Source organism: Scyliorhinus torazame, chromosome 17, assembly GCF_047496885.1.
Source record: "Scyliorhinus torazame isolate Kashiwa2021f chromosome 17, sScyTor2.1, whole genome shotgun sequence".
Classification (NCBI taxonomy): domain Eukaryota; kingdom Metazoa; phylum Chordata; class Chondrichthyes; order Carcharhiniformes; family Scyliorhinidae; genus Scyliorhinus; species Scyliorhinus torazame.
Window position 1 is genome coordinate 60,582,038 of NC_092723.1, and position 15,255 is coordinate 60,597,292.

The 15,255-nt window shown below is 41.9% G+C and overlaps 1 protein-coding gene across 6 annotated transcripts in view; it reads right to left on the minus strand.

Moving 5' to 3' along the window:
* LOC140393897 (ankyrin repeat and SAM domain-containing protein 1A-like) overlaps positions 1–15,255 on the minus strand; it is a 642,533-nt gene that overhangs the window by 483,296 nt on the left and 143,982 nt on the right. For all 6 annotated transcript variants that reach the window (XM_072480500.1, XM_072480502.1, XM_072480497.1 and 3 more), the window contains one exon: positions 2,255–2,551. In XM_072480500.1, the coding sequence (XP_072336601.1) occupies positions 2,255–2,551 (297 nt within the window). The remainder of the gene's footprint in view (positions 1–2,254; positions 2,552–15,255) is intronic.

Below are 15,255 nucleotides of genomic sequence, written 5' to 3' on the forward strand. Positions count from 1 at the left end.
CGCACACTTCCTCGTCTGCCAGCAGTCCCCCATCCAACCTCCACAACAGGCGTTGGTCCCTCTCTTCCCCCAGCTCTAGCTCCACCCAATGCGGGGCATGGTCTGAAGTGGCTATGGCCGAATACTCCGTTCCCTCCACTTTCGGGATCAATGCCCTGCCCAGAACAAAAAAAATCTATCCGGGAGTAGGACTTATGTACGTGGGAGAAAAAGGAAAATTCTCTGGCCAAAGGCCTGGCAAATCTCCACAGATGCACTCCCCCCATCTGGTCCATAAACCCCCTAAGCACCTTGGCCGCCACCGGCCTCTTCCCCGTCCTTGATCTGGAGCGATCTAATGCTGGGTCCAGCACCGTGTTAAAATCCCCACCCATTATCAAGCTCCCTACCTCCAGGTCTGGAATACGCCCCAACATCCGTTTCATGAATCCAGCATCGTCCCAGTTCAGGGCATATACATTCACCAGTACCACCTCCGTCCCCTGCAACCTACCACTCAACATCACGTATCGGCCTCCCTGGTCCGCTATGTTCTTCGCCTCAAATGACACCCGCTTTCCAACCAGTATTGCCACCCCTCTATTCTTCGCATCCAGCCCCGAATGGAACGCCTGTCCCACCCATCCCTTCCTTAACCTGACCTGCCACCTTCAGATGTGGCAGCGATTCAAGAAATGAAATGAAAATCGCTTGTGCTCCTGCTGTTCACTATCTTTATCAATGATTTGGATGTGAGGACTAATAGTCATATTTCCAAGTTTGCATGTGCCACAAAACTATGTGGGAATGTGAGTTATAAAAAGGATGCAGAGAGGCTTCAAGGGGACTGAGGCAGGCTTAATGAGTGGAGAAGAACATGGCTCATGGAATATAATGTGGATAAGTGTGAGGTTAACCACTTTGGTAGGAGGAATGGAAACACAGAGTATTTCTTTCATGATTAAAGACTGGAAAGTGTTGATGGCCAAAAAGACCTGGGGGTCCTTGTTCATAAGTCAATGAAAGCTATCATGCAGGTGCAACAAACAATTAGGAAGGAAAATAGTATGTTGGCCTTTGTCACAAGAAGATTTGAGTGCAAGAATAAAGATGTCTTAATTCAATTGCATAGAACCTTGGTTGTACCGCATGGGGAGTATTATGTACAGTTCTGGACCCCTTAACTAAAGGGTTTGTTTGCAATAGAGGGAGTGCAGCAGAAGTTCATCAAACTAATTCCTGTGATGGTGGGACCATCATATGAGGATTCTGGACCTATATTTTCTTGAGTTTAGAAGAATGAGAGTTGATTTCATTCAAATTTACAAAGTTCTAACGGCTAGACAGTGTAGGTGCTGAAAGGGTGCAACCCCTGGAAGGCAAGCTATTTAGGACTGAGGTGAGGAGGCATTTCTTCACTCAGAGCGTAGTGAATCTTGGGAATTCTCTACCCTAGAGGGCTGTGGAAGCTCAGTCATTGATATATTCAAGGCAGAGATTGATAGATTTATAGATAATCATAAAATTCCTACAGTGCAGGAGGACATTCAGCCATAGAGTACACCGACCCTCCAAAAGAGCAGCCTGCCTATGTCCACCCCTCCCTATCCCCGTAAGCTAACCTGCACATCTCTGGTTACGAAGGGGAAGTTTATCATGGCCAATCCACCTAACCTGCAAATCTTTGGACTGTGGGAGGAATCCAGAGCACCCGGAGGAAATCCACGCAGACACAGGGAGAACGTTCAAACTGCACACAGATAATCACCAAGGCCGAAATTGAGCCCAAGTCCCTGGTGCTGTGATGCAGCAGTGCTTGCCACCATGCCACCCCAAAACAATGGGACCCAACATGGGGCATAATAGGGATATGGGGCTAGCACAAGCACATTTTGAAGTAAATGATCAGCCATGATTTAATTTAATGGTGGAGCAGTTCTAGGGGCTGAGTGACCTACTCCTGCTATATGTTCCTATAAATATAGGAAAACAACAATTTAAAAACTGTGGGAATTGTATGTTCTCATCACCATTAATATGCCCTGCTGCAGTGTGTTGTGGTCACCAAGCTAATACTGTATAGGTTTATTTGCACCCCTAGCGTAGCAGTTCACAGACACTGATTTCATGTGGACAAATTATAATTTCTGCAAGTTACTGCTGTAAAGGAAACATATTGTACCGAGGAGAAATAAAGTGAGAAAATTGCAAGAAAAACACAAATAAATGACCACTGGGTGTGTGTGCCCCTATCCACAAAAATCCTAGTCAATACCTGATAGTTAATGTCCATTCCTGCTTCCAGAAGTACTTCCACTACTGCTTTTTGCCCATTTCTTGCTGCTAAATGAAGCGGTGTGTGTTTCTTGGTGTTACAACTCAGCAAGTTTGGGTGGGCATTTAGCAGCATTTTCACCACCTCCAGCCTCCCATATAATGCAGCCAGGTCCAATGGAGTTTCAAATTTGTTGTTTCTCATTGTAGGATCTGTGAGCTCCTCAAGAAGAACTTTTACAACATCTGAGTGACCATACTGTGCTGCACAGTGCAAGGCCGTCTCATTGTCATTGTTCTGTTACAAAAGGGATGAAAAAGTGCATAAAAATGATTACAAAGCTCAATATATTAATCAGATTAATCCAATTAATGGCATACATGCAATACCCTCTGCTATCCAAACACAATTATCCTATTACTGCAATTGGCAAATTATAGTATTTAAGTATAATCCATTGCATATATGTGTTCAAACTTCCCAGTTATTCCAGAGAAATCCAGTTAGCTTTAAAATTGTGCTCATCATAGAGAGGGAGTGTATCAGATTCTGTTCACCAATTAAGTCAACTGTGCATTAGTGGATATAAATTATATTGTTATCTGACTTTCATCGTCGTCAAAAAAAAAAAAACTTTGCTTTAAATTAGGTAAATTTGAACTGTGATTAGTCCAAGAACTGGATCAACGGAAAACATTAATTTAAAAGTGACATGCTTCCAAAGAGAAAATGCTGGAAAATCTCAGCAGGTTTGGCAGCGTCTGTAGGGAGAGTAAAGAGCTAACGTCTCAAGTCCAGATGTCAAAGCTTCGACAGAAGGATAATCTGGACTCAAAACGTTAGCTCTTTTCTCTCCCTACAGATGCTGCCAGACCTGCCGAGATTTTCCAGCATTTTCTCTTTCGGTTTCAGATTCCAGCATTTGCAGTAATTTGCTTTTATGGAATGCTTCCAAGACTTCTTCAAACTTTTACTAATTGAAAATTATTAAACTGGTATCCCTTCATACAAATGAAAGGCCACAGATACATCGCCATTCCGGTTTAGTGGTATGCTCCAGAGCACCAGCCAGCACTCCTTTTGTAACATTTCCACAAAGGCAAAAAGAGCAGAGAGAAATTAAATTATAATGCACTTGTATAAACAAAGATTGGAAACAGCCAAATCATTGTATAGACTACAGGCTGTAGTTAATTGCAAAAATCGTACAATATCCTATCCACATCAAGCTTTCTGAAAAGAACAAAATTGGCTTATAAATTCTGTTGGGAGAAATGTTAGTGGTGGAAATATGATTTGCTAAAGCTACCATGGTATTAGTATTTGGTGTGCTTAAACCCCCACCCCTCCCCCCACCCACCCCCCACCACCATTCAGAAACAAAACAACCAGTAAATGAAAAAGCATGGCTAAATAGTGAAGACAGAAAAGTGAAAGTTTGAACAAAGTCTTAAAAGTGAGAAGAACCAAATCAGATTGGTGTGCAGGCATTAATTGAATATAGAACATAGAAAATACAGCACAGAACAGGCCCTTCGGCCCACGATGTTGTGCCGAACCTTTGTCCTAGATTAATCATAGATTATCATTGAATTTACAGTGCAGAAGGAGGCCATTCGGCCCTTTTGAGTCTGCACCGGCTCTTGGAAAGAGCACCCTACCCAAACTCAACACCTCCACCCAACACCAAGGGCAATTTGGACATTAAGGGCAATTTATCATTGGCCAATTCACCTAACCCGCACATCTTTGGACTTAGATTTAAAAATTGTGGTTCTTTAATCCAAAATGTTTAAATTTGTATTGGTTCCTTCCTCATGCAAAGGGTTAACCCAAAATTTAAAGAGAAAGGGTTATGACACAATCTGGATCTTGACATAAAGAAGCATTCAGGCTATTTAGTTGGTGGCTTCGGGCACCCAAAAACATTGCTCAGAAAACAAGAGATCAGCAAGTTACCTTTAATGGAGCAAAAACTCAACTTTCATTTATAAAGTGACTTTAATGTTGTAAAACCTTCCAAGGCAACTCACAGGAGTATTATCAAACAAAATTTGACAACGAGCCACATGAAGAAATGTTCGGACAGCTAAGAGGCAGGTTTTCGGAAAAGTCTTAAATAACAAGAGTGAGGTAGAGGGGCAGGGAGGTTTAATGAAGGAATTCCAGAGTTAAGGGTCGAGACAGTTGAAGACATGGCCACCAATGGTGGAGCAATTAATATTGTGGATGCTCAAGGAGGCCAAATCTTGAGACATACTGAGCCATTGAGGGTTGTAGGAGAAGGTTACAGAGGTCAGAGATCTTTGTGCAAGGCGGGGTGAGGCCATGAAGGGATTTGAAAACAAAGATGCAAATTTTGGAATTGAAAGGGAATCAATGTAGGTCAGCAAGCACAAGAGATGATTGGTGAAAAGGCCTTGAAGCAAATTAGAAAACAAGCAACAGAGTTTTGGATAAGCACAAGCATCAGTTTAACTCTTTTGCAGCATCTGAGACGCAGCTGGTCGGCAACTATTCTTTGAAGGCAACCTACATGTCAATTACAGTTACCATCAAACAAAGTCTCAATTTCCATCTTAAATGAAAATGAATTATTTTCAAATTATGGAATCATGATGCTTTACAATTTATACTGAGGCTAAATTATTTAGCATATGAATATAGTAAGGCATGAAATTAACTGTAAAACAGCCATACATAAATGAAAGTGAGCCACATAAATAAACACATATACACATATATATGTGTGTGTGTGTATATATATATTATATATATGTACACACATTTTCACAACATACATATACATTAACGTGACAGAATAGTAAACATGGAACAAATTTATTGCACTAACAATGCACATTAAATCAAACAAGTTACAATACATATATTAATAAATTGATATGAAGTAAATCAACAATTTCCACTATTTATTTATCACTATAATTTGCTTTTATTACATCTTATGAGTTTAACTAGGAAGGCAAATCAAACTTTGATGGGAAAAGCACAGATCAAACTGAAATTGACATTGTAATGCTCTGCTCAATCAAAGAATCCGAGCCCATCTCGGAAAGCACTTTATGCATCAGCAACTCAAATTTATATTGTGCCTTTAACATTAAACAAATGTCCAAAGGTGCTTCAAAGAAGTGTTACCAAGTCATATAAAGCAATATCAGGGCAGATGGCCTAAAGTTTGATCCATGGTAAAGGTCATAGATAGTACAGAAGAGGTCATTCACCCATCGAGTCTACACCACCAAAACTGCACAAAATTTACTTTCCAGCACTTTGCCCATAGCCTCGAATGTTATGACATGTCAAGTGCTCATCATGTACATTTTAAAGATTGTGAGGTTTCCCACCTCTACTAACCTCTCAGGTGGTGCATTCCAGACTCCCACCACCCTCTGGATGAAAAAGGTTTTCCTCTAAACCGCCTGCTTCTCACCTTTGAATTATGCTCCCTCATTATTGACCTTTCAACTAAGGGGAACAACTGTTTCCTATCTACCATGTAGTACACCTCAATTTTAAACAACTCAATCAGGTCCCCCCTCAGCCTTCTCTCCTCTGAAGAAAATAACCAGAGCCTATCCAGCCTCTATTCATAGCTCAAATGCTCCATCCCAGGCAGCATTCTGTTGAATCTCCTCTGCACCAGCTCCAGTACAATCACATCCTTCCTATGGTGAGGTGACCAGAACTGCAAACAGGACTCCAGCTGTGGCCTAACCAAAGATAAAAGCAAATTACTACGGATGCTGGAATCCGAAACAAAAACAGATAATACCGGACAATCTCTGTAGACCTGACAGCATCTGTGGAGAGAGAAGGAAGCTAACGTTTCAAGTCTGATGACTTTTTGTCACAGCTGGCCTAACCAAAGTTCTGTACAGCTTCAAGATAACCTCCCTGCTCTTATAATCAATGCCATGACTGATAATGGAAAGTATCCCTTATGTCGTCTTAATTACCCTATTAAACTGTCCTGCCACCTTCAGGGACTCGTGGACCAACATCCTAAGATTCCTCTGTTCCTCTAAGCTTCCTAGTGTCCTGCCATTCATTGAGTACTCCCTTATCTTGTTATTCCTTCCAAAGTGCATCACCGTACACTTTTCAGGGTGAAATTCCAGAAATTTCACCGATAGGTTCTCTACCACAGATGAGAGACTCGCTGGTCTGTAATTTCCTGGTTTATCTCTGCCACCCTTCTCGAAAGTGGAGCCACATTAGAATCTGACGGTCAGGTAAGAAAGGTGTGGCTGCCTTTCTGGGTAAATAACTAGGGGAAGAGTGGCAATCTGCCTGTGATCGATGCTGCATGGAAATTATGGCCGTTGTGAACCGTGAGGAGGATAGTCATAGACTTCAAGAAGGCACATACCGGCTGGTGGAATGTGCGACCACGTAACAGATGAAATTTAATGCAGAGAATTGTGGGAAATTATAAATTTTAGAAGCAAGTCTGAGGAGGGGCAATATAAAATAACCCCTTCACCTGAAAAGTCAGTGGGGAACACATCCCTGCCGTTACTGGCTGCCTTGCAGCCATTTAATGTTCCAAGGAGCTTTGATTGACTGGTGATACCCCTCACTCGGGAATAAGTCCCACCTCAGAGAGTTAGTTAATCTTCAAAATCTTGAGAGGCGTAGACAACATAGATGAAGAGTAACTGCAACATTCGTGGAAGAGGCAGGAAGCAGAGGATACCGATTTAAGTTCATTGCCAAAAAACATAAGGAAACCTTTTGTCACAGCCAAAGGTTACAAACGAACCATACAGAGTCGGGTGAAGGCAGATTCAGTGGTGGCTTTTGAAAGGGAACTGGATAAAGGCCCTGAAGAGAAAACATTTGCAGGGCTAAGGGAAATGATGGACACAATTGGCTGAATGGCTTCCTCCTATGTAGCGATTCTATAATTCTACACTTTGAGATAGGAGAATTTTAAAGATATGTAGAAGTTTTTTTAAACAGTTTTTGTTTTGCTCTTACAGGCATTGCTGTTGTTATTGGCTCTTTTAAAGTTATTTTATGATTAAAGGTGATTATTTATAAGTGAACATAAGTTTTATTATTTGTTTTGTGAAACTATTTAAATCTGTACTATATTAGTATTTTATTTTATGTGTGGCATGTTTAAAAATGTTCATATGGTTTAATTTAGATTATGGTCATAAGATTTTTGCTGTCAGTGTTCTTGTAACATTTGATTTTCTTTTTGATTTGAGTTTATAAATGGTGGCACAGTAGCTCAGTGGTTAGCACTGTTGCCTCTCAGTGTCAGGATCCCAGGTTCGATTCCCAGCTTGGGTCACTGTCTGTGCGGAGTCTGCATGTTCTCCTCATTGGTTTCCCCCGAGTGCTCCGGTTTCCTCCCACAAGTCTTGAAAGAATTGGGCATTCTGAATTCTCACTCAGTGTACCCGAACAGGCGCTGGAGTGTGGTGACTAGGGGCTTGTCACAGTGACTTCATTGCAGTGTTAATGTAAGCCTACTTGTGACAATAATAAAGATTATTATAAAATCATAGAATCATCACAGTGCAGAAAGCCAATCAGCCACTGAGTCTGCAACGACGCTCCAAAAGAGGATCCTACCCAGGCCCCTGCCCCACCCCATCTCCGTAACCCCCACCTAACCTTTGGGCACTAAGGGCAATTTATCATAGCCAGTCCACCTAACCTGCACACCTTTGGACTCTGGGAGGAAACCAAAGCACCTGGAAGAAACGGCTACAGCATGGTGGCACAGTAGTTAGAGATCTCAGAGATAGATTCTTTACACAGAGAGTGGTGGGTGGGTGCGTGGAATGCACTGCCAGCGGAGGTGATGGAGTCAGAGTCATTAGGGACTTTTAAGAGACTCTTGGACAGGCACATGGACAGCGGTAAATTGAAGGGGTGCAGGTTAGGTTGATCTTAGATTAGGATAAATGATTTGCACAACATCACGGGCCAAAGGGCCTGTACTGTGCTGTACTGTTCTTTGTTCTAATTGCTCCCTGAAGACCTTGGACGGATATGATCTCCTTTCCTCAGACTTTGAAGTCTTTGATATTGTCCATGCTCATTCTCCCTTTCATGCTGCCGGCCAAGGGGGATAGAGGCTACAACGTCCATGCCTGTGAGCAAATGGTGTGAGCTGACCCCTTGAAGTGAGAACCAAGGCTTCACCACATGCCATATCACTCTCTCTAGACTCCAATCAAATTTAAGCAGCAGTACAAACCTCCAAACATTACTAACTCAGCAGCAGCCAACAGAAATAAATCAGCAACTAACCAAAGTGGTTCATGATCTCTTTAATTAGCACTGCTGGGGAGTCCTTCCTGCTGCTGAATGCATGTTCAGCAGTGCTAGGATATTTTTTTTAAATTTCGAATTAAGAAGCAATTTAGTGTGGCCAATCCCCCTACCTTGTACATCTTTGAGTTGTGGGGGTGGGACCCACGAAGACTCTGGGAGGATGTGCAAACTCCACAAGAACAGTGACCCGGGGCCGGGATCGAACCCGGGTCCTCAGCGCCGTGAGGCAGCAGTGCGAACCACTGTGCCGCCCTTTAGTGCTAGGCTAAGAGAGAGTGTTAACTGAAGTGCTGAGGTGGAAAATTGCACCACTATCACAAAATCGGTAGTACAGGTTGCTGACATCACAGTCTATGGATGCTGCACACTTCTAGCACAAGATCCCTGTCCTCGCACCAAAGACCTAGCCATAATCTCGTATGGCCCATCCAACAGCCAAACTGTGCTCAGGTGATGCAGACACCATTTTGCATCTGAAATATAATTGCATCTGCTTGCACTAGAAAGGGGCAGAGGAGATTTACCAGGATGTTGCCTAGGTTAGAGCATTTCAGTTAAAGAGAGAGGCTGTATAGGCTGGGATTGTTCTTCTTAGAGCAGAGAAGGCTAAGTGGAGGACCTGATTGAATTGTACAACATTATGAAGGACATAAATAGGATAGATAGGAAGAAACATTTCCCCTTAGTTGAGGGGTAATGGGCAGATGATTTAGAGGGGATTTGAGGAAAATCTTTTTCACCCAGAGGATGGTGAGAATCTGGATCTCACTGCCTGAAAGAATGTAGAGGCGGGAATCCTCACAACATTTAAGCAGCATCTAGCTGAGCACTTGAAACACCACAGCATACAAGGCTACGGACCAAGCACTAGAAAATGGAATTAGGATATATAGGTGCTTGATGGCCGGTATAAACACAATAGGCAGAAGGGCCTCTTTCTGTGCTGTAAAACTCTATGTCCAAATATGTGCCATGCTAAATTTCCCTTTGGTGTCCAGGAATGTGCAGGTTAGGTCATGGGGATAGAACCAGTGGGCGGGGAAGTGCTCTTTAGGAGGGTCACTGCAAACTCAATGGGCTGAATGGCCTCCTTTTCCACTGGAGGGATTCTATGATTAGCTGAACTCCAATCCTCTGGAACCTCCCTATGGCCAGAGACGAATTAAACATTTGAGTCAGAGCCCCTGTAATTTCCTCCCTTGCCTCCCACAACAGCCTGAGATGCAGTAGTAGCTTCGAGGAGGAAAGACAGGTAGACAGGTAGAGGGGGTTAGGTAAGGAATTCCAGAACTCAGGACTGAGGCAGCTGAAGATGGGGCCACCAAAAGCAGAGCAATTAAAATTAGGGATGTTTAAGAGACCAGGATTGGATGAGCACGGTGATTGAAGGTTGTGTGGCAGGAGATTATTTTTTTTTAAACTGAGATGTGGGCATCACTGACTGAGCCAGCATGTATTGCCCATTCCAAATTTCCCTTGAACTGAGTGCCTAACTAGGCCATTTTGGAGGACATTTAAAAATCAACCACATTTTTGTTAATCTGGAGGCACATGTAGTCCAGACCAGGTAAAGATGGCAGATTTCCTTCCCTAAAGGGCATTAGTGAGCCAGATGGGTTTTTATGACAATTGGCAATGGTTTTGTGGATAATAATCATTACTCCACCGCCTCCCCAGTTTACAGAGATTAGAGATAGGGAGGGGCGAGCCATGGATGCACATGAAAACGAGGGTGGGAATTTTAAAAACAAGGTGTTGCTCGACTGGAAGCCAGTGTATGTCCATAAGCAATGGGATGATGGACTAACTTGGTTTGGCATAAGTAAGGACGTGAGCAGCAGAGTTTTAGATGAGCGCAAGTTTTTAGAGAGGAGAATATAGGTGGCCAACCCGGGTTCCACTGGAATGGTCACATCCACAGTTGACAAATGCATGGATGAAGGTTTCAGGAGCTGATGATATGAGGCAAAAATGGAATCAGGTGATGTTACAGAGATGAAATTAGGACGTTTTGGTGGTGGCGTTGAAATGTGGTCAGAAGTTCATCTCAGTGTCAAAACGAAACCGAGGTTGTGAGCAGTCTGGCTCAGCCTCAGACAGTTGACAGGGAGAAAGATCGAGTCAGTAGTTCGGGATCAGATTTTGTAGCAGGGTCCAAAGATAATGGTTTCAGTCTTTCTAATGTCTAATTGGGGGGAATATCTGCTCATCCACTACTGGGTATCAGACAAGAAAGGAATCAAGAGAGTCGTAACAAGGTTCTGGGTGTCCTCAGGGCACTTGTGCAAATTAAGTTGCTTTTTCAGATTATGTCGCCGAGGGGAAGCTTATAGATGAGAAATGGAAGGAGGTCCTTAGAGCACACCAGGGATAATGGCGCAGGAGCAGGGAAAGAAGCCATTGCAAATGATAGACTGGCTATAACTAGTTATCTGAGAATGGAACCAGGTGAGTGTAGCCCCATCCAACTGGTTGACATTTGTTTAAAGGTGTTGATATTAATACCATGAGTCTTACATACTCCTTTCTTCCAATGATCAGTAATATTTGTAATCTGGATTCAGGATGCAAGACATCACATCATGTTCTATGTTGATATGATACCAGTTGAAGATATAACTGGACGGGAAGGTCCCAGAATGGAGCTCTGGCTCAAAAGACCATAACTTTTACTTTTTATTTTACAAAACGTGGAGGAGTAGAGTCACAGGACCGCTAATTAGTTTTAACAAGAAAATACATTAAATATGGAAAAATTGGGATTATAATACAATATTTCTTTATTCCCTCCTTAGCCTAACAAATACACCCAGGTGTTAAAATCAGCACAGGTGACAAAGTACACTTAAAGCTACAATGGTCTCATTAACACACACAGTCCCTTTGACCAATAAGATGGTGGTGAAATACAGACTCATTTCTGAAACCCCGGTGAATGTCTGTGGATGTCTCCTCAGAATCCCCCTAGATGATTGAGATGTAAGAGTTTCCAAACTCTACTTCCCTAAACATGCTTTAAATTTTTCTCTCATAATTATGCTTTACATTAGCAGTTTGCATTTTGAGATCCAGTCCACATTTTCCAAAAGACTCTTGTGAATAGAGCTTCCCCTCCACTTTTACCATTGAATCCACTGCAGGATTTTACAAAAACCCTTCAGTACTCCTGTGTCTCGAGTGACTTCCACTATTACACAAACTCTGATATCCAGTCAATACTGCTTTCCAATTACTTTAAAATTTGTTCTGCAGACTCTCGTAAGACATTCATACTTCAGAATTAGTTTAGAAACATATCTTCTAGGGCGTCACAGTGGTTAGCATTGCTGCCTCACGGCGCCGAGGACTCGGGTTCGATCCCGGTCCCAGGTCACTGCCCGTATGGAGTTTGCACATTCTCCCAAAACGATGTGCAGTGTAGGTGGATTGGCCATGCTAAATTGTCCCTTAATTAGAAAAAAATAATTGGATACTCTAAATTTATTTTTAAAAAGAAACATATCTTCTCACCAGCTAATTCCTTCTTAGCTTTGTCTGCAGTGCTCATGGACATGTTCTATTTTCAGGTTTCTAGAACCAACCGTCCATTAGTTTCTCTGGAGCTTACTTTCTTGCATATTACACCATTGTACAACTTATATTGCCTCGAGCAGAGGTGAGAGATGTTTCTTCTGCAGCTATCTGCAACTGCCCTGGCTTTTCAGTTACAAAAACTAACAAATGAAAGCCTTTTGTTTTACCTTACAAAAGCCTCTAGTTGCTAAGCAACACCTTTTGGTTTACTTATTTTTCACACCATAGCCCTAGCACAATAGAATCCCAGTTGGAATTGAAATAAGCCTTACACATTCAAACATCTTTGTCCAGCATGAATTTAGCTGAATTCCAGGCACAGAAGAATTAAATTAAACCCATCTAAAACTATACCTTATTCCGAATGTTTACCCATGAAAATATAAATCCCTTAAAAGGTACCTTTGTTTTCCTAACAATATCCTAAAACAAGCTATGCAAATGCAGATGGCACATTTTTAAAAACTCAATAAGAGCTCTTTCTGGGCTAGTTAGTACATTAAAAAACTGTTTTTACCACATTACTAAGGATGTACAGTATTTATTAGTATGTTGATCCATGAAACTCAGGAAAAATTATGGAACAGAAACCACAGAGTACCCAAAATATTCAGTAAATGTGACAGGCACAAGGAGCAATGAGTTGGGCTTCATTACATATTCCATTTTACTTTAAGTTTTGTTATCTTTGGCTTCAGTGGGCATTTCCTTTTGTGCAAAGAGTTAAAACTCACTTCATACAAGCTTCCTCTCTTTCCATATCCAAGTGATCTGACCCTGAAAATCTCCTTGTGAAAGTGAAATACTAAATGTATGTGGCCACAGTAGCCTTGTGTATGACATGCACAAGTAATGAACACACAATGAATATTTAATACTATATGAAAAAGTTGCCAAATTTGCCGTTAAAACCTTCTGGACATTTTCCTCAAACAGCTTCAATTCAGTATTAGTGCTGCTATGTTCCATCCAAGAAAATTTCCAACCATTCAAACGGGAGAGTAAGGAGAGTCACAGTTAAGATGCTTTACATCTGAGCATATGCCTTAAACCGAAGACATATCAAAACATGCCTTCTTGCATATAAAGTTCAATGTGCAATTGTGTGGCTGATTCAGTAATTGCAAACATTTGGTAATTATTGAACAACCCAGACCCTGACCACAAGTTACATATCCTTGCACCAGTATTTGTTGAAATTGTTAATTGAACCCTCAGTTCCCACACCCAGCATGGCTCTCCCTTCAAACCACCCTCAAAATAATTTGCTTCAAATTCCGCAAGCCTCTTCAATTACCACACTGTATCTAACCTCATTGTCTCAGTGTTTGATAAATGTATTACAGTTCTTTGAGGGTGTAGCAAAGTGGATAAAGGGGTGCCAGTGGATGTAGTGTACTTCGATTTCCAAACGACATTCAATAAGGTGCCAGATAAAAGGTTTCTGCATAAGAGTTCATAGTGTTATATATATTATTTCAGCATGGAAAGAGGATCGGTAACTAACAGGAACACAGGAACAGGAGTAGGCCATTCAGCCCCTCAAGCCTATCCCACTATTCATTGAGATCATGGCTGATCTGTGATCTAACTCCATATACCTGCCTTTGACCCATATCCCTCAATATCTTTGCTTAATAAAAATCGATCTATCTCAGATTTAAAATTAACTGATCTAGCTTCAACTGCTGTTTATGGGAGAGTTCCAAACCTCTACCACCCTTTGAGTGAAGAAGTACTTCCTAACATCTCTCCTGACTGGTTTAGCCCAAATTTCTAGTCTATGCCCCCTAGTTATAGAATTTCCAACGAGTGGAAATAGTTTATTTTTAACTACCCTGTCTTTCCCGGTTAATATCTTGAATACTTCGATCAGATCACCTCTTAACCTTCTAAATTCTAACAAAAACAGGTCCAATTTGAATAATCTCTCCTCATTACTCAACCCCTGTCATCCAGGTATCATTTCTGTAAACAAATGTTGCACTTCCTCCAAGGCCAAAATATCCTTCCTGAGGAAACAGTGTCAGGGTACATGGATCATTTTCAGGTTGGCAAACTGTAATGAGTGGAGTGCCACATAGATCAGTGCTGGAACGTCAACTATTCACAATCTATATTATCCATTTATGCAGGGACCAAATGTATAGTAGCAACATTTGCCAATGATACAAAACTGATGGAAAATTATAAACGAATGTCTACAGGTGGGTATCGTGAGTGAGCAACTATTTAGCAGGTGGAATATAATGTAAGATGCGAGTTTATCCACTTTGGCAGGAAGAATCGAAAAGGAGATTATTAATTAAATGGAGGTACCAAAGGATACTGCAGCAGAAAAGGATCTCGGTGTCCTTGTACATAAATCACAAAAGTTAGCATGTCAGTACAGCAAGTAATTAGGACGGCAAATGGAATGTTGGCCTTCATTGTAAGGGAGATGGAGTATGAAAGTAGGGAAGTCTTGCTACAGCTGCACAGTACATGTACGATACCACACATTAACTATTCTGTACAGTTTTGGTCTCCTTACTTTATACTTGCATTGAAAGCACTCAAGAAGAAAAGTACTGTACACACCCGTCAGCATCAACGGGGCCGAGGTGGAGATGGTTAGCAGTTTCAAATTCCTAGGGGTACACAGCTCCAAAAATCTGTCCTGGTCCACCCACGTCGACGCTACCACCAAGAAAACACAACAGCGCCTATACTTCCTCAGGAAACTAAGGAAATTTGGCATGTCCACATTAAATCTTACCAACATTTACAGATGCACCATAGAAAGCATCCTATCCGGCTGCATCACAGCCTGGTAAGGCAACTGCTCGGCCCAAGTCAAACTTTAAAAGCACTTGTCTTTGCAAGGGCAGGCCAGTCGATTTCGGTGGGAGTGGAGCTGGCTGGTTAGTCAATTTCAGCAGGAGCTGAGAATTTTTCTTTTTTTTAAATTAGTTTTTTAGGCGGGAACAGGAAGTCGACCCGCGGACGTCTGGGAAGACCCTCACCAATAAATTCTGGTGGAGAGGAAACCCGAGACACTACACGTGTAGTGTCTCCCACCCGCCCTCCTCCTCTAACCTAATAATAAAACCCATTGGTCTGAGGTAAGT